Raw genomic sequence first — 25,787 nt, 5'->3', positions numbered from 1 at the left:
CCAACTTTGCCCCCCAGCATCTCTCTAATCTAAGCAAACCACGTGGCTCCTTACCCGGGGGAAGATGGCAGCCATCGAGCTGATTGTCAGAATCAGCAACAGAACCTCTCCAACCACAAAGGTCATGTAATTTGTCATTAGCCTGAAGGAGAGAAAATAAGGTAAGAAAGCTCACAGAGTCTCGAATCCAGGGTCGGGACAAGTGCTCAAAGAAAGGAAACGATACTTTAGGCTTTGATAGCAAAGGCAGAAACCAACCATGTTTGGGTTATGAAGCTCCTAAACCACTACCATCTTGTCCCAGACTCCTCTGGGTCTTTCCTAGTGTGAAATATGATTCATTCAGACCTCTATTCCATTCCAATCAATATTAATCAGTTTGATATTTTGCAAAAATCATATAGGAATAACTAGATAAGACAGGTTCTCATAGTAGACCTCAAAACCTAATTCAACGTTCACTGGTTGCTTACCAGTTATGAAGCTTACTTGCATGATCACAAGAATGTTGTTTTGCTCAAATTCCATGTCAGCCTAGCATGAGTATGGAAAGTCTCCCAGTTTGTTTGGGGTATCTCTGTACTGTTCCTACCATCCTTTCTTGTCTCCCGAGGAGAGGAGCACATCCATCCTATGACCAATTAGTCAGTGGAGAGATCCTGTGCTTTGCCAACCTGTGATACCTTTGCTGATGTGCCATTTTGGGGCTGATGTATTATTTCGGGCCCTCAAAACAAGCTCTGTCAGGCATTGGGATTTGGTATTTTGCTTTGTCTCTCCAGTGTCAAGGTACTAAACTCTATAAAAACAAGGTCCTGGGGACCAGGGAGATCTAGGATTGTGAGCAAGATCTGAGGTTCACTTCATTAGAAGGGGCTCACAGACTCAATAATAAAGGGCTGTTGTCCTGGAGCTCTGCCTCAGTGAGTTTTCCTTGCAGATCGGACAATTTTGGAGTCCCATTAATTACCTTGAATCTCTTTTTACTCAGCCTCCCCTATTCAGCCCCATCCTGACTGAGTGTAATGGTGGCGAGGAAGGCAGGGGAAGGATTATGGAGCAGAAGCCCTATTCCTCCCTGACACACTATTCAGGTTCACTAAACTCTGGGGGAGAGTCGAGGTCTGTTCTCCAATGTTCTGAGTCCCTACCTCTACCTTGCTGTTGGACCTCACTCAATGTTGCAGTGTGAGAAGGGCAAAACTGGAATTTACTCCCATTCTCATTTAATGAGGATAACGGCATTAGCATAGTGCTGTAAGGTTGGCAAAACATTTTGCACACGTTCTCTTATTCAGTCCTCGCACCGACCCTGTGAGGTAAGCGCTGTTATTATCCTCATTTTACAGATGGGGAAACTAAGGCTGCAAAGCATGGTGACTTGCCCAGTGTCACACAGTTAGCAGGCTGTCTTCAAACATCTCTTCACAAATGCTCTACCTACAAAGCATCTAGCTGCTGCTTTCCCTTATTTAGGCTCAAACAAAAGCCACATCTCCCTTCAGTCATCTATCCTAGCCGGGCCTCTCACCAGGGATCAATAAGAATCACCACCAAGGACGTGCAAAGGAGCACAACACAGGAGCAACTGAAGGCAGCCCCACTCTGCTTCTCCTTCTCCACCGAGTAGCGCGTCTCCATCTCAGGGTCCATAAACCTCATGGAGAGAAGGAAGGTGTTTCTTTTCTTTACCCTGTGGGAGGGAAATGAGGCCCAGTGAATTATCTTTGAAAGCCTTCTCCTCCTCTTCCTCCTCCTCCTCCTCCTCTTCTTCTTCCCTGCTTTCCCTCCTCCTCCTCCTCTTCCACCTCTTCCCTTTCTTCTCCTCCTCCTTCTCTTTCCCTCCTCCTCCTCCTCCTCCCCCTCTCCATCTTTGATTCTTGACTCAGCTCAGGTACCACTTGCTACAGGAGGCCTTTCTTGATTTCCACCTGCCCAACTCCCATCTCCATTTATTCATTTCTTTGGTTTATCTTTCACATTTCCATAGCTACGCATGTGCTGTTTTACCCCAATAGAGTGTGATTTATTTGAGGTAAAGGCTTGATCACTTTTGTGTTTGCATTCCCAGTGCAGTGCCTGGTACTTGGGAGGAGCTTAATAAACGCCTGTTGCATGAGTAAATGAATGAGGGATACAGTCAGTTCTACGCTCTCAAAGCTAACCAGAAACACAGTGGAAGGTTCTCCAAGGGCTCGTAACTCTTCCCGCTCCCTCCCTAGCCAGCCAGGGAAGGGGGGACAGGTGTGGGGAATGAGAGGGACCCGTCACTTACACCTGAGCTGACTCCCTCTCCAGCAGAGCCTCGTTGAGCAGCTGATTGAGCTCGTGTTCATCCTCAGAGGCATCCACAACTCTCTCCGCCAAATCGTGAAGGCGCAAACGCCGGCGAGGGTTGGGGAATGAGGGATTGACCACCTGCAGCCCAGCGGAAAGGGACAGAATATATGAAAATGGAAACCTGAGGGCCCCGAGGGTGTGGCCTTCCACCCATCAATCAACAATGGTTATGGACTGTGGATGCAGAATCAGGCATCCATTTTCATACGCAGAGAAAGTTTTCCCCTCAGTGTTGCCTCCTCCAGTTTTTTGCAAATGTGGAAGGTCTTTAGGAAAGAACACTGTGTATAGTGTCAGGTTTTTAAAAAATGTATTAGTTCAGCAAAACTATTTTCCTTCCTTTTTATCCTTTGTTTTAAGGGTGGCTGTGTTTCCAGGGACAGGGAGACATAGATTGCGCCGCCCACCTGCGTGTCCAGGTCCTCCGTTTCCTCCGGACTCGGGGAGGAGGCGGTGACGTTCCCATTGGGCTCCTTGGGCTCCTTAGTGTTGATCAGGATGGGGGAGCTGGGCTGCGAGAGCCCCACCTTCGTGGCCTGGAAATGAGAGAGAGCATCAGTCAGGGCCACAGGCAGAGGTTTTGGGGGGGGGTCCTAGGGCAGGGCACCGGGCCAGGAATCATGGTGCGTGCGTCCCAGCTGTGGCACTTAGTGAGCAAGTCACATAACTTCTCTGAACTGCAGCACCTGTCCTAACCCATCGTGGGGGGCATTGAGGAGAACGCTTTAAAGTGCTATGGAACTGAATTATAATTGTTAGCCCAACTTTATTCACTTCCTTGACTTGGGTGGGAATAATGGGAAGTAGATTATCTCACAATAACTGTCTAGAATCCTGGAAATGGCTACCAGGACTTTGGTTTTTCCCAGGTCCTGTATCCACCCAAAGCATTCTTGTTTTGGGTTACTGCACCCAGGATTTATGAGGGATCCATCCACACTAGTGTTTTGAGTTCCCTGGTATTTTGTCCAAATTTTCTTAGCTGTATAGGCACCCTCATCTACATCTTACAGAATAAACCTTACAGAATGTGAATGAGAGGGAGCCAGCCTTCCTTTGGAGCTCTCTTCTACCAAATGATCTAAGAAATTTCTTTTTAAAAAACCAATTCAAATTTTGGGATTTGTTCTCACCTACAGCCCTCTCCCTCTCCTTCCCCAAACCAAAAAAAGAGAAAAACCAAAAATAGACACAGTCTAGTCAAACAGATTCCCACATTGTGTCTGTAAATGTATGTCTTATTCTGCAATCTGAGTCTGTCACCTCTCTATCAAACAGTTGGTAGTACGCTTCATTACTGATCCTCTGAAATTATAGTATTAGTTCTTAAACCTTTCAAAACTGTTGTTCTTGTGGTCTAAATTGTTCCCCTGATTCTGCCCACTTCTCTTTGCATCACACAAGGCTTCCCAGGTTTTCCTATAATTATTCCCGTCAATGCCTCTTAGAGAACAACAGTATTTTCTCATGTTTTTATACTATAACTTGTTAAGCCATTCTCCAATTGGGAGGCACCCTCTCAATTTCCACTTCTTTGCTACTAAAAAAAAAATCTACTGTTAGTATTTTTGTACATATATGTTCTTCTTTCTTTGATTCCTTTGGGATATAAACTTAGAAATGATATCTCTCAGTGAAAAGGTATATTCAGTTTAGTTGGGGACAAAATTCCAAATTGATTGGCAGAGTGGTTGGACCAATTCACAGATGAATTATTAGTGCATTAATCTGCCTGTTTTCCTCTAGCCGCTCCAAAATTTATCATTTTCCTCTTTTTGTTTTTTAAATATATTTGAGAGGTTTGAGGTGGAATTGTTTTCATTTGCATTTATATAATTATTAATAATCTGGAGGCTTTTTTTAAGTAAGCTTGCTGATAGCCTGGATTTCTATCTGCTTATATCTAACGAAAAATGGGCCTTGTCATTCTTTGTGTTTGTATCCTTAGTGCCTAGAACAGTGCCTGGCACATAGCAGGCACTTAATAAATGCTTATTGATGGAATGATTTCCAGTCTTACCTCTATACATTTCTCTAAACTTAAATTACCCTGAACATCCTCTGATCATATCTTACAAAGAACTCCTCTTTAAGTTCTCCATGGGTCTCCCCTCCATAGGAAAGGTCTTCCCCAAGTCCTACCTCAAAACCATGATTTATGGGCAGCTTCTTCATGAATCTTCTCTATCATCCCCAATCAGAAATGTAGTTTTCCTCCTGATCTAAAGAACAACTTATCATCTATATCAATCATATGGTACTTTCAATCCATTGTAATCTTGGATGCAGTAACCCAAAACAATCAGATGCCTTTGTGCTGTGATCTTGAGCAAATCAATCCTTTCAAAGCTTGATTGCTCATCTGTGTTTCCCAGTGGGTCTGTTATCTCATCAATATGAATTTTCTCTCTAACAGGGCAGACTACAACCCATCCTTGCCTGCCCATTGCAAGTAAGTTCTCTGTCAGTTGGGTCTGGCTCTAACACATGATCAGCCACCTTCTTTTCTGCTCAGGTATTTCTTTGGTGACAGCTCTTCCTAATTCCTTGTTGGCGGCGTACTGGAGCCTGCTCATACCCACCCTACGCCTGTCCATTGCCCTCTGAGTGATCCTCATTTTCAATTCTCCAAAGACCCTAGTGTTCACAGATTTAGAACTGGATAGAAACTCACAAGCATTGAGTTCAATCCCCTTATTTTAAAGATAAAGAACCTAAGACCCGGAAAGATGAAGCGACAAGGTCACAGGGTTAATAAGCCTCTGAGATGGGATTTGAAGCCAGTCTTTCCAAACTCTAGGTTAAGCACTCATCCACAATAAACATCTCAGTCACAACAGCAGCTGTCCTACCTAATTCAATATATGGCGAAAACTCCCTGACAATTAGCGGTAACCTAGAATGGAAAGGGGCTGCTCTGGAAGATGGTTGGCTCCTCTCATGAGCATTCTTCACGGGAAGACTAGGTGATCCCTAGTTGGAGGATTTTTTTTCAGGTAGGGGTCCAACCTTAACATTCTGTGATTTTCTGGTAATTGAGTTAAACTATAAGTTGCCTTGTGGCTACCCATATCTTAGTCTCCAACTGTCTTTGTTTTTAAAAGCCAGCTCTCCTCCAGTTCCAGTCCCAACTGTGTCTCTTTATCTCTCTGTCTCTATCTCTATCTCTTTGTCTCTCTCTGTCTAAATCTTTGAATCTCTCTCTCTCTCTCCTTTTTCTCACTGTCTCTGTCTCTATCTCTTTCTCTGAATCTGTCTCTCTGTCTCTCTTTCTCTATATCTGTCTCTCTGTCTGTCTCTGCAGGTCTCTTTTTTGTCTCTCTGTCTGTTTTTCTCTCTGTATGACTTTGGTTGGGAATAATATTCAAACTCCCCTGCATACCAGGAGAATTAGCATGTTCAAGATAAAAATGCTAAATTGAAATATGTCTCTGCTTTTATGGAAATATATATTGTTATTTCTTTCATTTACAAATCATACTCAACTAACTGAATCCTGAATTTAAAACCCCAAGTTCTTACTGGAAGCGGGGATGTCATAATTCTAGCAAAGAATAGAATGGATGACCTAACGTTTCTTCAAATTCATGGTCTGCTTTCCCAAACCAGCATCTCATTTTTTCTGATTTTTCAAGTTCTATCCCTTCTCTTTCTGTAAAAGTCCCATCTTACATATTTGTTTCATTTTAAGTAACCTGATATAAGAAGTGTATAATTTACAAAAGGACATTCTATTTGACAGAAAAATTGTGGCTTTTCTTTAATTAACAAGTCTCCCTGTACATGATTTACATTCAAATTTTCGGAAACATTTGAATTTCAAAGACAGGGTTGCCTACTCATGACTCCCATAAGGCACCACTCCCAGGTGGTAAGAAGTGACCACAAGGAACAGTTTCATCTCCTGGGTTGGAATCTTTAGGTTGTGTCCATCTTCTTTCCCTCTGTTGGAGGAGCTATTAGTGACCAGGTAGGCTCAGGGGTGAAGTAAGAAAAGCGGGGTACTCACTGTGCCATTGATACCATTAGGGGTTTGCTGCTGATCTGGAGACACAGGTTTAGGGGAACAAATGAGGTAGGTGACAATGCCTTTTTCGTCTAGGTAGTCACAGCGGCTGCCTCCATCACCTGGCTCCACTTCAAACTCACCCTTCAAGCAGTCCATGGTGCTCTGTGAGATGTGCACACGTCTAAAGGGATGGGGAATGAGTCAGTACTGTAGTTTCTACAGTGACTCTAGTGCCAAATTCTAAAATTTCTGGTAGCAAAAGGAAAAAGACCCATGTGTGAAAAAAATATGAACAGCAGCTTTTTTTGTGGTGGCAAAAATTGAGAATCAAGAGGATATCCGTCAGTTGAGGAAGGAATGATCATATTGTGGTATGTGATTGTGATGGAATACTATTGTGCTATAAGAAATGATGAGGGGGATAGTTTCAAAAACCTAGAAAGACTTACAGGAATTGATGCTGAAGTGAACAAAACCAGAAGAGTACTGTATACGTTGACAGCAGGATTATGTGATGATCAATTATTAACTTAGCTTTTCTTAGTAATCAGTGATCCAAGACAACTCCAAGGGATTCATGATGGGAAATGCCCTCCATATCCAGAAAAAGAACTGATGGAGGAGAAGATCCAAGCATATATTTTTTAAGTTTTCTTGATCTCTCACTCTCTCTCTCTCTCTGTTTCTTTTACAATATGGCTTATATGGAAATATAATATAATATGCTTCACATGTATAATCTAATTAAATTGCTTCTCTTCTCAAGGTGGAGATGGCAACAAAGGAAAGGGAATTTGGAACTCCATTTTTTAAAATGAATCTTTAAAACAATTTTCTTACATATAATTGAAAAGAAGAAAACAAAAAACATATATAAACTGCAAAATAAATGAATGAATAAATGAATGAATGAAGCTTCTGCCATCCTCCCAAGGATCTAGCTATTCCTCTAAGGTGTGCACCCTAAAATAAAACAGGCCAATGTGACTTATTTCTCCCATATTGGCTCTGGAGTCAAAGGATTTGGGTTGAAATGTCACCTCTGATATTACTTATGTACCCCTGGGAGTCACTTAACTTCCTGAGATTCAGTTTTCTCATATGTAAAGAGAACCAGATAGACTGGAGAACCTCTAGAGTTCCTTCCAATTCTAGAGCTAGATCTGTTATATTTTTCTCAGTTCTCTAAAAAGCAGGATGGAGTGTTGGGAAGAGGGCCAGACTTGGAGGCAGGAGGCCTGAGTTCTAGATTCAGCTCTGCCTCTAATTAGCTGTGAGACTGTGGGGAAGTTATATATCCTCACTGAGCCTCAGTTTTCCTGTTTGTAAAATGGTGATGATAATATTTGCATTACCTACCTTTCATACTTTTCATACTTAGGATGAATCTGAAGCAGGTTAATGTGCACAAAGCCTTGTGTAAAAGTTTTAGACTAAAATATTGATAAATGACTTGATTTGACAGGTAAATCCTGAAATTCCTCACCAAATCTGGAACTTAGAAATATAATCTAATTTAGAGAGAGTATATTCATTTTCTAAATGATCAGGCCCTAAAATGTTTCTGCTTGAGATTCATTCTTTTGGCTCTTAAAAGCCTTTTAGCAATTGCATAGAACTGTGGTCTGGTAAATGTTCAACAATCAATTCTCAAAAAAACAAAAACAAAAACAAAAACAACATGTACTCAGGCCACTTTTAATTTACATTATAAAACTTTTTTTTCCCATTACTTTTTTAGTAATGGAAAAGTCAAGACATTCTTATAAGTCAAGACAATCAACAAAACAAATCAACCCCTGATTTGTCCGTTTCTGGGGAGTAAATGCTCACATTGAAAACTTAATAATCATATCCAGTATGAATTCCTGATCCCATATTAAAATACAACTATTTCTCTCAAGGGATATTCAAGGGTCAACCTATGAGGCAGTGAGATACAATAGAAAAAGTGAGATACAATCGGATTTGGAGCCAAAAGATTGAGGGACAAGACCCACCTCAGCCACTTACTATCTGTATGACTTTAGGCAGGTCCTTCCACTAAGTTTCCTCCTTTCTAAACTATGGATGATCTCAAAGTTTCCCCCTGTCACCAACTGAGCAAGTCACTTCCCTGGCAGGGGAATTTCTCTGCATCTCCTTAATAGAGGCAGAGGTTGCATTAAATGATCTCTCAGGTCCGGTCCAGCTCTGCTGTTCCATGATATTATATTCATTTATAAAGAAAAACCCCAAGAGGAGGGAAGCGGGGGCAGAGGGGAACCACTGCCCTGCAGACACAGAAGTGGGCTGGCAGCAGAGCTTCCTTCCTGGGAAAGGGTCAGCCTTTCCAGCCCCCTTCCCTGACCCTGACCACTCACCCGGGGATGCCGCCGGCTTCCATCTTATTGGCAACAGTGACGTCTGTGGACCACACATCATACTGCCATCGCTTCTGGCCCAGCACTCCCCCCAGCACGGTACCCGTGTGGACGCCGACACGCATGTCCACCCCCGTCTTTGTCTTCTCCCGCACATACCTGCCAGGGAGGGGAAAACAGGGTCAAGAGCAGTCATTTTAGCATCAGATCCAACCTGGTGAGCACTTATTAAGCACCTACAAAGTGCAGAACACTGTGTTAGACTCTAGGTGTACAAAACCAAATGAAGAACAGCCCCTGCTTTCAAGGAGTTTATATTATCAGGAGGATACAAGATAGAAACAAGTAAAGTACTATATGCATGTATAGATAGATAAGTACTCTGTGTGTGTATAAATATATAAGAACTATGTATGGGTATATGTGGCCATATACACATAAATATATATATATATATATGTATATTGGTTATATTTATAAATATATATATATACACGATATGCTTATACATTACATATAAGTGTATCATATATGTGTATAAATAATCTAAATATTATAAATCTAAATAAATATAACATATATTTATATATATGATTCTTTGCCAAGATCATCTCAAATGGACTCAGGAAGAGTTGGCTATGATTTAAACAAGTGAACAATAGCAACAAAACTTATATGGCAACCAGAATAACTCTAATGACTAGGGGAAATCAAGAAAGGCTTCCTGTAGGAGGTAACACGTAAGCTGAGCCTTGATGGGAGCTAGGGATTCTAAATGACAGAAGTTAGGGAGGAATGTATTCTAGGTATGGTGGGCAGCCTGTATGAAGGCACAGATACACGATATAAATGCTGGCTTTGGGGAAACAGGCTGGTTTGGTAAGAATGGAAAGTATACAAGGAAAAGTAATGTAGAGTCCACTTCAACAAGTAGGTTGAGGCCAGACTGTGAAAGGAATGGATGAGGTGGGGCTGGTTTAGCCAAGTAGAATAGCACATAGAATGCTGGACTAGGAATTAGGAAAAGAGGAGTTCAAAACTGTCCTTGGGCACTTATCCACTGTATTATTCTCAGTATTTTCACCTGCAAAATCAGCCTCAGTATTTTCACCTGCAAAATGGGAATAATAACAGCTCCTATTTCACAGAGTGATTGTGAGGATTAAATAAGAGAACATAATGTAAAGGATTTTTCCTACCTTACAGCATTATGTAATGATAGCTATTTATTATATTATATTATTATCATTGACTCTCTACTTCTCATCTAGCATTCTGCTCTCCACTGTGAAGTTTTTCTCATCTGATTCCATACCCATATTTACAATTTAATCAATCAACACTTTAGTAGAAAACTACTCACAACTACAAGCTTCCTAGCTATATCTGCATAGGCAAAATATAAACAAAAAATAAATCCAAAATTGAGACATTAATTAGATGTAAGACATCCTTTCTGATAAAGGAGAAATGCAAGTTAAAGCAGCCAAGCATCTTAAAGAAAGGTTTAAGGTATAAACCCATCAGATTGACCCAGATGCCTCACCACAGGAAATTCTTAGGTGAAAATGGCTTGCAATTGTTGAGGGACTTGGCTGGGATAGGAACATAAATGCAGTCTTGGTGGAGGGAGGAACTTGAAATCACCCAAATCACTCTGTTTCCTCATGGAGCTCACAGTACATAGAGGAAGAATGAAAGGATCTATATGCACACATATACAGCAGCTCTTTTTGTTACTATAAAAAAAACTAGAAATAAAATTAAGTCCAACAGCCGAGAAAGGACTGAACATGGCATATATGTGTGTGTGTACACACACACACACACACACACACACACTAAACTATTATTGTACCATAAGAAATTTTAAAAAGAACAAATAGAGAAAAACATATGAAGACTTGTAAGAACTGATACAGAATGAAGTGATCAGAACTCAGAGGACAGTTCACATGATGATCATGGTAACATAAAGAAAAACAATTTTGAACACGTCAGAACCTTAATTAATGCACAATCACCCAAAGATGATTGTGGTAGCCTGGGTGATAAAACATCACCTTACCTCTGAGCAGAGGGGTAATAGACTAGAGAGAAAGAATGACATTTACAGATGTAACTTATGTAAACTCAGGTACTGATTTGTTTTGCTTGACTATATTTGTGGGTTGCAAGGGAGAGCTTTTGTCTGATAGATGAATCATCAGTAGGTAATAAGAATGATACAAAAAAAGAAAAGAAATGGAAGGAAGAAAGGGAGGGAGGGAGGGAGGAAGAGAAGGAAAAAAAGCTTTGATGAAACATTTAAAAATACCCAGAAAAGAGCAGAGAGAAATTCAGTAATGGACGAAGGCAAGGAGGGCAATTTTGTTACTATGATGCTAAATTTAATCTACATCTTAAAAATGGTACACAAGAGAAGTTGACAGTTTCCTATGTAATTTCCTTATGAAAATGCTCATGTTTATGGTTTGTGAAGTTCATAGTAATATTTTTTGTCCCAAGAAGTACATAGAAGAGTGGGTTCAGTGTTTTTAAGGAAGCCTGAATCATATATTGCTGGTTACATATATTCCTTGGATTGGACTCTCCCCCTACCCCTGCAAAACCCCTCTATTTTCTCATCTTTTTTCAATGACATTTAAAAGAGAGCAAAAGATTGCTTTCCGATCTTTTTTTGACTGATTTTTTGGAAACTTTTTTTGGTATTTGAAAGACAAATTAGAGAAAAGAAAAATAAGATTTACATTCAAAGGGCATGCCAGGGGGAATGTTGTAGGACAACAACCATACTGACTAAGAAATTACACGCCTGCTTCTACTGTGTGCTTCCGAAGGAGCTCTCTCGCTGCCTTCACTGCTATCTCTTATCAACTCAAAGGAATTCTCCTCTCAAGTCATACGGGCATGCATGAGCATAGGCTCTGTCTGCCAAGAGCTACTGCAGGAACTCCAGTCTCTGGTTTCTGACACATACTTAGGGAGCTTTGAGCAAGTGCTTGTAACTCTCAGGAGACCATGAGATAAGAACAAAGTGATATACGAGACTAGATGAAGGAAATATCATTTCTGACTAGGAACCCACATTGAAAGTGGATATCACCTATTAGTTCTGGGAACTTTTAATAGAATTAAAAGAAATACTGAGACAGCGTCCATAAACTACATACAAAAATCTAGCTTTAATTTCATCTTGCAAACACTGAGGAACTCTTTTTTTTTAAACTAAAGCTTTTTATTTTCAAAACATTTGCATAGATAATTTTTCAACTTTGACCCTTACAAAACTTTGAGTCCCAAATTTTCCCCTCTTTCTCCCCACCTCCTCCCTTAGATGGCAAGAAATCCAAAATAGTTTAAACATGTTAAAATATATGTTAAATCCAATATATGTAAACATTTATATAATAATTTTTCTGCACAAGAAAAATCAGATCAAAAAGGGAAAAATGACAAAGAAAATAAAATGCAAGTAAACAACAACAAAAAAAGTGAAAATGCTCTGTTGTGATCCACCCTCAGTTCCCACAGTCCTATCTCTGGGTTTAGATGGCTCTCTTCATCACAAAATCATTGGAACTGGCCATTGAGGGACTTTTGGGGATTCTACAGAACTCTAGAGTTGGAAGAGACATTATTTGCCATCTAGATTGACCCAATACTGCAAGAATTCTAACATATCTAACAAGTGATCATTGAAACTTTGCTTAAAAGATTATGTCCACCACATGTGCAAAAATGTCTGTGGCAACCCTTTTGGTAGTAGCAAAAAACTAGAAACTGAGAGGATGCCCATCAGTTGGGGAATGGCTGAATAAGTTATGGTATATGAATGTTATGGAATGTTATTGTTCTGTAAGAAATGACCAACAGGATAATTTTAGAGAGTTCTGGAGAGCTGTACATGAACTGATCTGAATGAAATGAGCAGAACCAGGAGATCATTGTGCATGGCAACATCAATATTATACAATGATCAATTCTAATGGATGTGGCTCTTTTCAACAATGAAATGCCTCAGGCCGGTTCCAATGGTCTTGTGATGAAGAGAGACATCTGCACACAGAGAGAGGACTGTGGGGACTGAGTGTGGATCACAAGATAGTATTTTCACTCTTTTTGTTGTTGTTTGCCTGCATTTTTTCTCATTTTTTTCCTTTTTGATCTGATTGTTCTTGTGCAGCAAGATAATTGTCAAAATATGTATAGAAGAATTGCACATGTTTAACATGTTGGATTACTTGCTGTCTAGGAGAGGGCATGGGGGGAAAGGACAGAAAAAATCTGGAATACAAGGTTTTACAAGAGTGAATGTTGAAAATTATCTATTCAAGGAGAATTCACTAACTGCTGAAACCATTTACTCTATCTTAGGGTAGCTCTTATATTAAGAAAGCTTTCTCTTATATCAAGCCTAAATGTGACATTTGCAATTTTGTACCCATTGCTGATAATGTTGCCCTCTAGAGCCAATCAGAAATCATATCCCTTGTTCATATGACAATTCTTCAGACACTAGAAAATAGACATAATGGCCCTCTTCCCTAAATCTTCTAATTCATAAGCTAAATATACCTAGTTCATTCAACTATCCCTCTTAATGCCTTCATTAATCTCATTGACTTTCTATGGTTTACTCACTGTTCCACATATGACATTCCATCTCCTATTGCCTTTGCCCTGACAGTGTCCCTATGCCTCAAAGACAATATTTCCTCACTTCTCTGCTTTCAAGACAATTCAAGCACTAAAACTTTTTCTTATACCCATAGCTACTAGTACATTTCCTTCTAGGGATATGCTTTCTATCAGCAATGGGTACAAAATTGCAAATGCCACATTTAGGCATATTTAACAATCATCTCTCAAAAATATGTCATATACTTATAAGTTTAATATGCATTATTAAAATTTTCTCCATCACCTCTTGAGACAATCACCAAAACAATAAATCAAGATCTGATTTGTAACTTTTTCTGATTTCTAATGAAAATTTAACAACTGGCTTTTCCCAGGCTATTGAAGTTGGCTCCACCATACTCCTGACTCCTTCCTAAAACAGCCTATATTCACCTTGTATATTACATATATTTATGTAAATATATATATTTATGTTGTCTTTCCTGTTAGAATTTCCTGTAAGCTTCTTGAAGGCAGGTAGTGTTCTACTGTAGTCCTTGTATTCTCACTTTAACATACTGTAAAGATTTAATAAATGCTCATTGATTTATTAATAGTGGTGATACAAGGAAATGGAAATATATGGAAGACTGGTCTGAAAGAATCCACATCTACCAGATGTTATGCATACAACTTCTCCAAAATCTTTGTCTCCTAAAGAAGTTGAATTCACTTGCTTTCTGTTGCTGCTTTTCTCATTTATTCAAGTTGACCTTTTAGAACCTGTTGTCCAATTGTATCAGACTCTGTTATCCCATTTGGAATTCTCTTGACAGAGATACTGGAGGGTTTGCCATTTCCTTCTCCAGCTCATTAGACAGACGAGGAAACTGAGGCAAACAGGGTTGAGTGATTTGCCCGGGGTCACACAGCCAGTAAGTGTCAGAGGCTGGATTTGAATTCAGTTGTTCCTGACTCCAATACTGGCGTACTCTATCCACTATGCTACCTAAAAAAGAAGGGAGATGGTGAAAATGGGCAGGGGAAGGGGGAGGATGATGGATGTTTCGGATGTGTATCTCTGCTCACAAGCTTCCCTACTCTCACCTGGTGGCAGCATAAGTGCTTCTTAAGAAAATATTACTCAGAGAAGTTTAACCCTCAAGGTGAAGAAGCTCCAAGACTTTCCACACAGCCACAGAGAAACCAGCCCCTTCTGTTCTGCAGGATCATCCAGGGGATCTTATGGCTAACAAAATATGATTCCAGAATCACCGGTTTCTAGAGCATTGTAGGGCTGTGAATTTTCCCATTGCATGATCCTCTGCTGGGAATCTTCTCTCCTCTGGTCCCTCGGTCTCATCTATAACAAGGGGATGTGCTTCCAGAATGAAGAATGGAAACTATTCAATTCAGATATCATTAAGAAGCATTAATTAAGCCCTATTCCACGCCAGGTGCAGTGATGGATGCTGGAGATACAGAGATGAGACCAGCCTTCAGCTGATATTCTGCTAGATTAGACTAGGATATGTTGATACACACACACACACATACATCTATAGACATATTTACTATATAATATCATATATATGTAGAAAATTTTCCTTACATACAGACACACGTCAAGTATATATGTGTGTATATTTATAAAATACATGCATATTTACATATATATGATGAGATACAGGCATATACATACATACATACATATATTTATATGTATGTGTGTGAGTGTGTGTCTCTATATGTGTATATAAAGCTAGCTGACATAGTGGATGGAGTATGCTGGGTCTGGAATCAGGAATTCTCATCTTTGTAAGTTTAAAATCCATCCCCAGACCCTTATTAATTGGGTGATTCTAAGCAAGTCATTTAATTGTTTGCTTCAGTTTCTTCATAAAATGAGCTAAAGAAGAAAATGGTGAACCATTCCAGTATTACTGCCAAGGAAATCCCAAAATGGGCTCACAAAGAGTTAGATGCAACTGAAAAATGACTGAATGACAACAAAAATATGTATATATTATATACTTATATATGATACATATACCTTTATATATAGACCCTTTTATATATAGGTATGCACATATGTTGAAATACATATAATATCCCTGTATCCAAGGATTTTTCTATTTAATTTTCTATCTAATATTAATGTGTGTGATCATATTATATTTACTATTATAATGCATATTATATGTGATTATATTTATTATTACTACTATGTGTTTATTATATTAGATATAATTTATGTTATGTGTATATTTATATATATCACATGTTATATTATTTACATATTGCATGCATTACATATTACATGTGTACATTACACATTGCATCCATATGCATGTTTGTGTATATCTATACATCCCTCTGTACAGACTGAAATGTATTTTTTTGATATAGTCAATATAGGAATGGCTTTTGCTTAACTACACATCTGTGTTTCTAGTGTTTTGTTTGACTTTTTATAGTGGGGGATGGTAAAAAAAAGAGAGAAAAATCAATTATTGTTCATTGAAAAAATTAATTTAAAAAAACCTGTGTGTGTGTGGCAGGGTAGAACCAAAGTAGCATAGTACAAGCAGCAACTCAGTTGAGCTCTTCCAATAGCCTCATCATTCAACTTTAAAATAATGTTTCAAATTGAATTCTGGAGAGGCTGAGCCAACAAAAGACATTTTTTTTCAGTCCAAGATGATTTAGGAGATTAGCAGGATAGGTCTGTGACATTGAGGTGGGAAGGTCAGCTCAGAATTCAGCCCCCACCATAACAACACTAGCAACAGCCCTTGGAGATAACTGCAACAACAGCAGCAGCTCTCAGCCCAGAGGTGGTAAGGAAGTCAAACAACTGATGAGAAAGAGATTACAAGAAATCCTTTGCTGTCACTGGCTATAGAGACTCTGTTATATTTCCCATATGCAACTCTGGATCACGGTTCCTGAGCAAAGAAGAACACTAGTTCTTGCTTCTGCAGAGAAGCAGGAGACTCGGTCCTGTTCCAGGGCCAAAAGGAACACCAGCAATTGGAACTTCAGAGAATCAAAGTACTTTCCTGGACAAAGACAAGCTATATAAGACAAAAGAGAAGTGACCACATTTCTTCCTAGATCACACTACCCTGGAGAAACTGAAAACTGAGAGACTCCTCAGAACTAGCTCTGAAAACGGAAAGCTGAAGCTTGGGACAGTGTCCCCTCCATAGCAGCAGCAGAATCCAACTCGAACATAAAGTTAAAAATAAAGAAACAGATTGTAAACTGAATAAATAACAAAAAAAAGAATCTGACCATTGAAAGTTATGATGATGACCAGAAAGATCCATATATATATTGGACCGAGTCTCCTGCTTCTCTGCAGAAGCAAGAACTAGTGTTATATATATATATATATATATATATTTTGCTGGAAGAACTCCAATTTTTTTTCCAAAAAATAAGAGAGGTGGGAAAAGAAATGAAAATAATACAAGAAAATAATATAAAAAGAGTTAACATCTTGGTAAAAGAGGCAGAACAAATACTGAAGAAAATAACACCTTAAAAAGCAAAATTGGCCAAATGGAAGAGAAGTTACAAAAATTCACTGAAGAAAAAAAGAACTTTTTAAAAAGTAAAATAGATCAAATGGAAAAAGTTACAGAATCTCACTAGAAAAAATAATTCCTTAAAAATTAGAATTGGGTATGTGGAATAACTACGAAATATCAAGAAACAATAAAACAAAGTCAAAAGAAAAGAAAATAGAAGAAAATATAAAATGACTCATCAGAAAAACAAATGACCTAGAAAATAGATCAAGGAGAGATCATTTAAGAACTACTAAACTAAGTAAATGCCATGATTTTTTTTTTTAAAAAGCATCTAGAAATTACTTTTTAAAAATTATCAAGGAAAGCTAAACTGATATCCTAGAACAAGAGTATAAAATAGAAATTGAAAGAATCCACTAATCCCTCCTAAAAGAGATTCCAAAATTAATACTTTCAGGAATATTATAGTCAAATTCCAGAGCTCCCAAGTCAAGGAGAAAATATTCAAGCAGCCAGAAAGAAAGAATTCAAAGATCAGGGAGCCACAGTCATGATGACACAAGATTTAGCAGTTTTCATGTTAAAGAAATGGAGGCTTGAAATACGATATTCTTGAAGGCAAAGGAGTTAATTAAGAATAAACTTTCCAGCAAAACTAACTATAATCCTTCAAAGGAAAAAGTAAAATTTTAATAAAACAGAGGACTGCCAAGCATTCTTGATGAAAAGACCAAAGCTGAATAGAAAATTTAACATTTAAATACAAGACTCAAGAGAAATATAAAATGGTAAACATTAAAGTTTTTTTTTAAACACTATAAGGGAGTCAAGGTTAAATTTCACTTTGCTAAATGGGAAGATCATATTTGTAATATCTAAAAACCTTATCATCATTACAGCAGTTAGAAGGAATATATATAGACAGAAGATATGGATATGAATTGACTATGATGGGATGATCTCAAAAAAAATTAAGCTGTGAGACAGAGGGATGCACTGGGAGAAAGGGGAAGAGAGGAGAAGAATAGAGAAAATTATCCTTAATAAAATAGGTTTGTAAGAAAGAACTTTACAATGGATAAGAAAATGGAAGAGGCAATGCTTGAATCTTACTCCCATTGGAACTGGTTCAAAGAGGGAATAACATAATACACTCGATTTTAGAAAAGCTATAAGAAATGACAAGCAGGATAGTTTCAGAAATATCATGGAAGACTTAAATGAACTGATGCAAAGTGAAGTAAGTAGGAGCAGGAGAACATTGTACATTGTAAAAGCAATACTGCAAGATGATCAACTGTGAATAATTTAGCCAGTCTGAGCAATACAATAATCCAAGATAATTCCAAAGGATTCATAATGAAAAATACTATCCAGAGAAAGAATTGATGAAGTCTGAAAGTAGACTGAAGCATGATTTTTTCACTTTTTTATTTTTTTACTTTTTTTGAAACATGACTAATATGGAAATATGATCGCACGATTTCACATACCACATTTCTTACTTTCTCAGTGCTTGGGGAGAAGTGGATGGAAGAAAGAGAATTTGGAACTCCAAAAAAGTTTTTACATGGATGTTAAAAATAAATAAATGAATCTAAAATGACAATAAAATGCTTTGAGCTTTGGGCTTCACATGGTTGTTGTAGGGACAAAATGAGATAACATGAAGGAAATGGAGGAAGAAAATAAGCATTTATTAGCTTATTTACTTTGTGCCAGGCACTGTGCTAAGCAATAACAATAGAAGTAAGACTATTTTGAAAAGTTAAGAGCATTATAAAAATTTAAGGCTGGAGGATGATGATTCTTATTCCAAATTAATAACTTGTGAATCCAATCAGGAGAAATGTCCCTCAGAGACTTGAGAACTAAAGCTTTCAACAATTTGCAAGCACACTTAGAGAGCATCAACCAATCAGTGCCTTCTCATCTGTCCATCCAAAGGATTATGGATCATGAATGTTCTTTGTGCTAAGTCTGTTTCTTGACAAATTTTATTTTCTGCCTGGACCAATCTGTTATCTAAGACCCAATGCTTCCAATTTAGGGACTACATCAAGCCCCAGGTTTATGAGGACATGCAGCCACTCTGGGAAGTGGATAAGATGGGGCATCCCCCCAAACACTTACGAAATGGCATCCACCATGGCGAGCCCCATGAGGATGGAACAGACGGCATGATCCTCCCGGTAGTCAGGCAATCCACAGATGCAGTAATAACAATCTCCCAGAATCTTGATACGCAACTGATGATATTTCTGAAATAGGTAAAAAACCAGTCTTGGGCATTTCACTCCTTCTTTTGATCAATCAATAAAAATTTATTAAGCAGCTATTAAGTGTCAGGCACTGTGCTAAGTGCTGAGAAAACATCAGGGAGGTGATACCATGACATATAAATGAATTGGATTTAAGTGAAGGAAGGCTGTGAAAGGTCACTTTCCTCCTGAGTCATCTGGGTCCAGTGGCCAGATATAGATCAGGACGACTGGAGATGGCCCTGGATGCAAGGGGGACCTTGGTCTTTTTAGGTTAAGATCTTCAGCAGGTCTCAGTTTGACTGAGGTGACTCCCATTCAGTGATAAAGTCTATGTAGCAATTGAGACAAGAATTTCCTCTTTCACCTAATCCAAAAACAAAAATCTAAAAAAGTGGCAAAAGACAGTCCCTGACCTTACTTACTAAGAGCTTACAAACTAATGAGGAAGACAACATGCAAACAAATATATACAAAGCAAGCTCGCTCTCTCTCTCTCTCTCTCTCTCTCTCTCTCCCTCTCCCTCTCCCTCTCCCTCTCCCTCTCCCTCTCCCTCTCCCTCTCCCTCTCCCTCTCCCTCTCCCTCTCCTTCCCTCTCTTTCTCTTCCTCTATTCCTCTCTTTCTCTTCCTTCTCTCTTTCTTTTTCTCTCTGAACACACACACACACACACACACACACACACACACACACAATTAAAAGAGAGAAAGCAATGGAATTAAGGGGTTAGAGAAGGTTTCCTGTAGAGATGAGATTTTACTTAAGACTTAAAGGAAGCTGGGGAGATTTTTGCCTTTCACCTTGTCCAGGGGAAAGAGAGCTAGTAAAGCACAGGACAGATGAAAGAAAATAGGGATGGCTAGCTAGACAAAGGGCCAGCTCCAGACCCATAGGGACACTGCCAGAAAGAGGAGGACATGGTATACTTACAGCTGCCAGCTTGTCAAAGCGGGCGAAGAGTTCATTGAGCAGCTTCACCAACTCCTGGGCACTACAGGCTGAAGATAGCTGAGTGAAACCCACGATGTCAGCAAACAGAATGCTGTAGAAAAAGAGGAAAAATTAGCCTCTAGAAGTCATCTACTAAAACAAAGTGGAACTCTGCCAATGGGCAGGCTTGTTTTGGTGTCAGAAAGGGTTTGTCTTTATTTAAAGCTCTATCAAATACAAGTTTCTTGAGGACTGGGCTGCTCTGTTTCTCTCTTTGTATTCCCAGAACCTACCACAGTACTTGGCACATAGTAGGCATATAGTAGGTTGATTGCTTTTCCATAGGCAAATTCAGGACGATGATGCTTTCAAGTTATCCTAGGGCTTATCTAGAGGTGGCTAAGTGGTTTGGGGAACTTGGAGTGAGGAAGACCTGAGTTCAAATACTCAGTTACTTAGCTGTCTGACTGTGGGCAAATCATTTAAATGCTTTCAGACTGTTTCCTCAACTGTAAAATGGAGATTATTATAGTGCCTACCTCAAAGAATTCTTCTGAGAATCAAAAAAAATAATGAATGTTATATGTTCACCTTGCAAATTTTAAAGGTATCTAAAAAGCTAGTCATAATTAGCTGTTACTATCCACAAACAGATCCTTCCCTCTCCCTCTGAATTTCCACTCTAATGATTGAAGAAAAAATATGAGACACAAGAAAGGAATTATTTAGGAGGGTATCCCCTCCCATCCCAATATTAAATGAATCCTATCTCCCAAGGCAGCTAGAAAGTGACAAATTCAATTAAATATCCCAAACTTCTATAATTATGTTATACTTATATCTGCTAGGGATTTATAGTTTCCATAGGCTTGCCTTGCCTTGTGAAGTAAGCAAGACAAAGACCATTGTTTCTGTTTTATAAATGAAGAAGAAACAGAAAAGCTAATAACTTGCCCATGGTCACATAGCCAGTAAGGGAGAGAAAAGAGTTAATTCAACTCATTTTCTAATACCAATTTCAAGGGCTCCTCCAACCTTTCCCTTTACCTCTTAGTCTAATGACAAAAGTTGACATTTTCATATGGCTTTGATATTTCCCAAGGGCATTACTCATGTTATTTCATGTGGTCCTCAGTGTATTCCTGTAAGTTAGGTATTACTGACCCCATTTTACAAATAAGGAAAATGAGACTCAATGAGGAACAGTCACTCAGCTAGGAAGACCCATTGGGTATAATCCAACCCAGATCTTGGCTGAATCTGAGCCCAGTATTCCTTCCATGATAAATGCCATGATGGCAGCACTTAAAAGTATAAGGAGTGGAACATTGTTTCAAAATAGGAGTCAAATCCCTGGGGGAAATCCTTTTACATGCTAGCCCCCACACCCCTCAGCAGGGCTCAGATCTCCATTCCCCTTCACCACTCTTCTGTGGTCATGGCCTTGTCACCGTAGGACACTCTAGCAGGGAGTTTATCTTCTAGTCACTCAGAGTCAGGGACTGGGGTTAGGAATACCTGACATTCTCATGGCGGTACATGTACATAGTATTGAACTGCTGCTGGTCTTTCTGGCTCTCATCTTTCTTCATGTCCTTTAACATCTCATCAGCGACATGCTTGGGTAAGATAGAAAGCATAAGGTTTTCCTATAAGAAGAAAAAAAAAGGGCATTAGCAGAGAAAATAGGCTTGGATTCTGAAGTTTCCAATGGGAATTTTTCATTTACTATTATGGTATCTGTTATCTCAATTTATTTTCTGTGTATTATCTCAATGACAGATTCAAGAATCACTGTAATGGAGGATTGGATAAAAACAGCCCTTATCAATCAACCAACGTGTGTTTTAAACTATAAGCACCCTTAACTGCAAATCAAATAGTCTTTCTATTACATAAGCTATTCTTCACAACAATATACACAAAACCCTAAATCTGTCCCCAGTTCCTCCACATTCCTTATATTAGCCTCAGTGCTTAGCTATATGAGAAAATAAATAGTAGTTACTAATAATCACCTTTGCATACAATTAGGAAATATTTATATATATATTACAATGTAATACATATAAGGTACTTTGCAGGATGAAGAGACGCAATAACAGCTGAGGGGTTTAGGGAAGACCTCATAAAAAGATGGTACTTGGGCTGAGCCTAGAAGGAAGCTAGGAAATACAAGATCCAGAGGTAAGGTGGGAACATATTTTAAGCATGGGATATATCCTCTGCAAAGACATAGAACAAAGAGATGGGCCACCATGTAGATGAAACAGTAGCCAGGCAAGTTTGGCATGAATGTAGGGTGCATAAAGGGGAATGATGTTTTAAATTCTTAGAAATAACAGAAAGTCACTGAAGGGATTTTTGTGGAGGGTTGACATGGTTAGACCCAGACTTTATTTTGGTAACTGTGTAGAAAATGGACTGGGGAGGAGAGAATTGGGAGGAAACACAGAAACCATTTTAAAAGTTCTGGCAAAATCCCAGGTAAAAAGATGATAAAAACTACAACTACTGTGGTTGTGGTATGAATAGAAAGAAGGTATCAGATGGGGAAACAAAGTCAACAAGACTTGGAAGGGAACTGATTAGATGGAGGAGAGGGGTGGTGAATGAGACTGAAGATTTGAAGTTGACTCCTAGGGCATGAATCTGAAATGCTAGAAGAATGGTAGCACCTCAAAAGATATAGGATAGCTAGGAAAGATAAAGAATTTTGATTTAGAAATGAGTTTGAGACACCCCTGGAATATCCAAGATACAAGACTTTCAGAAAAGAAACTAGGGCTAGTTATGTGGATTTTGAACCATGGTGATAAAGTCATCAGGAGAGAGTACAGAGTGAATTCAATCAATTTTATCATTTCTCTCTGCCCCCGGTCCTAATAATTAACTTGATGAGATTCTAAAGGAAGGAGACTTCACTGATTAGCTGAGGTCAGGAGAATGGACTCTTGTCAAAGGAGCTACTCCCCTTTCCTGGTCTGATGAAAAGGTTCAACTATGGTTCTCTTTCCTATATGTTCCCCCTTGGACTTCCAGCTCAGAGTACATCAAGAAGTAATATGATTTCTCCCTTTCTCAGTAGTACATTCCCATAATCCCAACCCTGGCAGAAAATGGTGACTGGAGAAGAATTCAGTAAGCACCCTATAGCCTGTGCTTGCCCAAGGAAACCTGATAGATAAGTTTCTGGCCATCTACTTCCTGGCTGTTTTGTTTTTCTGTTTCTTTTTCTGAGAATGGGTCAGATATGAACAATTTTGAGAAAGGATATTAAAAGCCTTATAGATTATCTCATGAATAAACCTAAATTTGAGGATTTTTTTCCTCTCTCCCTCCCTCCTTTCTTCCTTCCTTCTCTCTGTCTCTTCCTGACTCCAGGCTCAATGCTCTATCCATTATGTCACCTAAATGCTTACTGAATTAATTAAGTATAATTGTTCTCATTTTACATATGAAGAAAATGAGACAGAAGTGAAGCAACCTACCAAGGTCACACAACTCAAAAGTAGCATAGTTAGGTCTAGGATGAAGGTCTTTTGATTCATGATCTTTCTATTTTAATGTCAGAGAATCTTTTTTTTAAATTTTCAACATAAGCAATGGCAAATTTCAGCTTGTATAACTCAGTACGGTTGTTACTATCCATCTTTCATTTCCATAGCAATGTACTTCATGGCCTTGAAGACTCTGGTGAACTTCATTAAAGCTGTGGAATGGGAGATCAAAATAAGCCCAGTGCATCCTGCCCTGAATGCACCTGAGGAGCCATGGAGGTAGCAACGGTATCTCATGGGCTGATGTCTCCAGAGGGCTCATCGACGTAGGCAAGCCACATATGAAATCCTGATGCCCCACCACCTTCTTTCTCTGTGTGTGTGTGTTTAGGGACACTGCCACTCTGCCCCCCTATACTATGATCTCAAAGGAAGAGGGAAATCTGCAATAGGAACTAGATGACCCCAAGACTGTCCTAAAATCCATCTCATGGCAACTAAGAAGCAAATTCCCCCAAGTTACTTTGGTTATTGGCTTGAGAGGAATTTTAAGGGAACCCAGAGACCTGGAGCCTTAGCCAACTGCCAAGGACAACCCTAGGAGGAGTCTCAGGGAGTCTTAAGAGGAAAAAGCAATCATCCAAATCACTGTGAGGCGAATGATTTAAGCTAAGAAAGGAGTCACAAGGGAGGCAAGCTTTGAATTTGGGGCTCCCTATCCATTGTGCCACTGAAAGTATGGGAGGAGGGGTCCCACTATTCTGAAGAAGACTCCTAGGATCTTGGTTATAAAGACAAAGGCCTGATCTTCCTATGGTTTCCAAATGTCAGCTTTCTGATCACTTTTATATTTGTATCCCAACACCTAGCTCAAAGCCTGTAATAAAGTAATCAGTAAGCCAGTCAACAAGTATTTTTAAGCATTTCTTCTGTGCCAGGCATTGTGCTAAGTGTTGGGGGTACCAATAATAAAGTGAAACAGTCCCTTATTTGGGTGCTTAATAAATGTTTGTTGATTGTCTGATTTGATTCTAGAAATCTGATGCGATTATATAAATTAACAAGAAAGGTGGTATGTTCTAGGCTCAGAAGATCTGGTCATATCTACTAATTAATTTTTCAATTAAAGCATGAGTGCTCAGTAGCCAAAGGGAAGCAAAGATGACTAAGATGCAATCCCTGTCATCCAGGATCTTTGCCTCCTTGAAACCTTGGGAACATCCTTGAAATTTGGGAACAAATAACTAACAAAAAAGGCAGGAGATGCTCGGTGTCAAATGATGGGTAGTGATAAGATAATTCTAGTCCCAGGATCATATGTTCTCAAGAATCTATATTACACAGGGACTCCCTGATGATCCAGGCTAATCTATTCCTGGAAAGGAATCCCTATTACAACTTCTGTAATAAGTGATCATCTAGCCTCTGCTGAAGGACATCTGTCATTTGCAGCACCCATTCATCTTAAGACAGTTCTAATTGTTGTTTTTTTCCCTTAAGGACAGCCTGATGGCTTTTGGCTGGGCTGTTCAGGGAAGATTTTTAAGGAAGAGTTGGAAATGAAGCTTGATGTGAAAGGACAGAGAAGATTTGAATAGATGTAGCAGGATCATGAGATCATAGATTCAGAGCTGGAAGGAACCTCTGAGGTAATCTATTTCTATGTGTCTATAAATAAATAAAGGTGTGTGTGTGTGTGTGTGTGTGTGTGTGTGTGTACATAAACGTATGTCCTATTCCTTAATAGAATATAAATTCCTTAAGCACGTTGATGGTATTTTATTTTATTTATTTAAATTTTGGCTACATTTTGAATTCCAACTATCTTCTTCCCTCCCTACCTCACACTAGAGATGGCCACCATTTAACATGGAGAGATGAATAGAGATTGATATAAAACCCTACTAAACATACTTATATTTATCAGTTCTTTCTCTTTCTTCATAGGTTTTTTGTAGTTGATTTGTCTCTTTGCAATAGTCAGAATAAGTCATTTACAGCTACTTTTCTAACAATATTGCTATATATATATATACACACAAATACATATATATGTGTACTTACTGCATATATATACATATATGTACACATACACAGCTACACAATATTCTCTTGGTTCTGCTAGAAATTTACTCTTTGAATCTTTGCCCAGTGTCTAGAACACTATAGGTGCTTGATAAATGCTTGTTGATATACTGAAGGGTCAAATTTTTATTTTACAG

At 38.9% G+C, this 25,787-nt stretch overlaps 1 protein-coding gene across 3 annotated transcripts in view; it reads right to left on the bottom strand.

Moving 5' to 3' along the window:
* ADCY3 (adenylate cyclase 3) overlaps positions 1-25,787 on the bottom strand; it is a 110,026-nt gene that overhangs the window by 16,387 nt on the left and 67,852 nt on the right. For all 3 annotated transcript variants that reach the window (XM_031951449.1, XM_031951450.1, XM_031951451.1), the window contains 9 exons: positions 21,584-21,714; positions 20,066-20,177; positions 19,008-19,135; positions 8,713-8,871; positions 6,350-6,530; positions 2,748-2,876; positions 2,276-2,418; positions 1,532-1,693; positions 55-142 (listed from right to left, as the gene is read on the bottom strand). In XM_031951449.1, the coding sequence (XP_031807309.1) occupies positions 55-142; positions 1,532-1,693; positions 2,276-2,418; positions 2,748-2,876; positions 6,350-6,530; positions 8,713-8,871; positions 19,008-19,135; positions 20,066-20,177; positions 21,584-21,714 (1,233 nt within the window). The remainder of the gene's footprint in view (positions 1-54; positions 143-1,531; positions 1,694-2,275; positions 2,419-2,747; positions 2,877-6,349; positions 6,531-8,712; positions 8,872-19,007; positions 19,136-20,065; positions 20,178-21,583; positions 21,715-25,787) is intronic.

Source organism: Sarcophilus harrisii, chromosome 2, assembly GCF_902635505.1.
Source record: "Sarcophilus harrisii chromosome 2, mSarHar1.11, whole genome shotgun sequence".
Lineage (NCBI taxonomy): Eukaryota > Metazoa > Chordata > Mammalia > Dasyuromorphia > Dasyuridae > Sarcophilus > Sarcophilus harrisii.
Note: the sequence above shows the minus strand (reverse complement) of the source record. Positions and strands in the feature narration are given on the sequence as shown.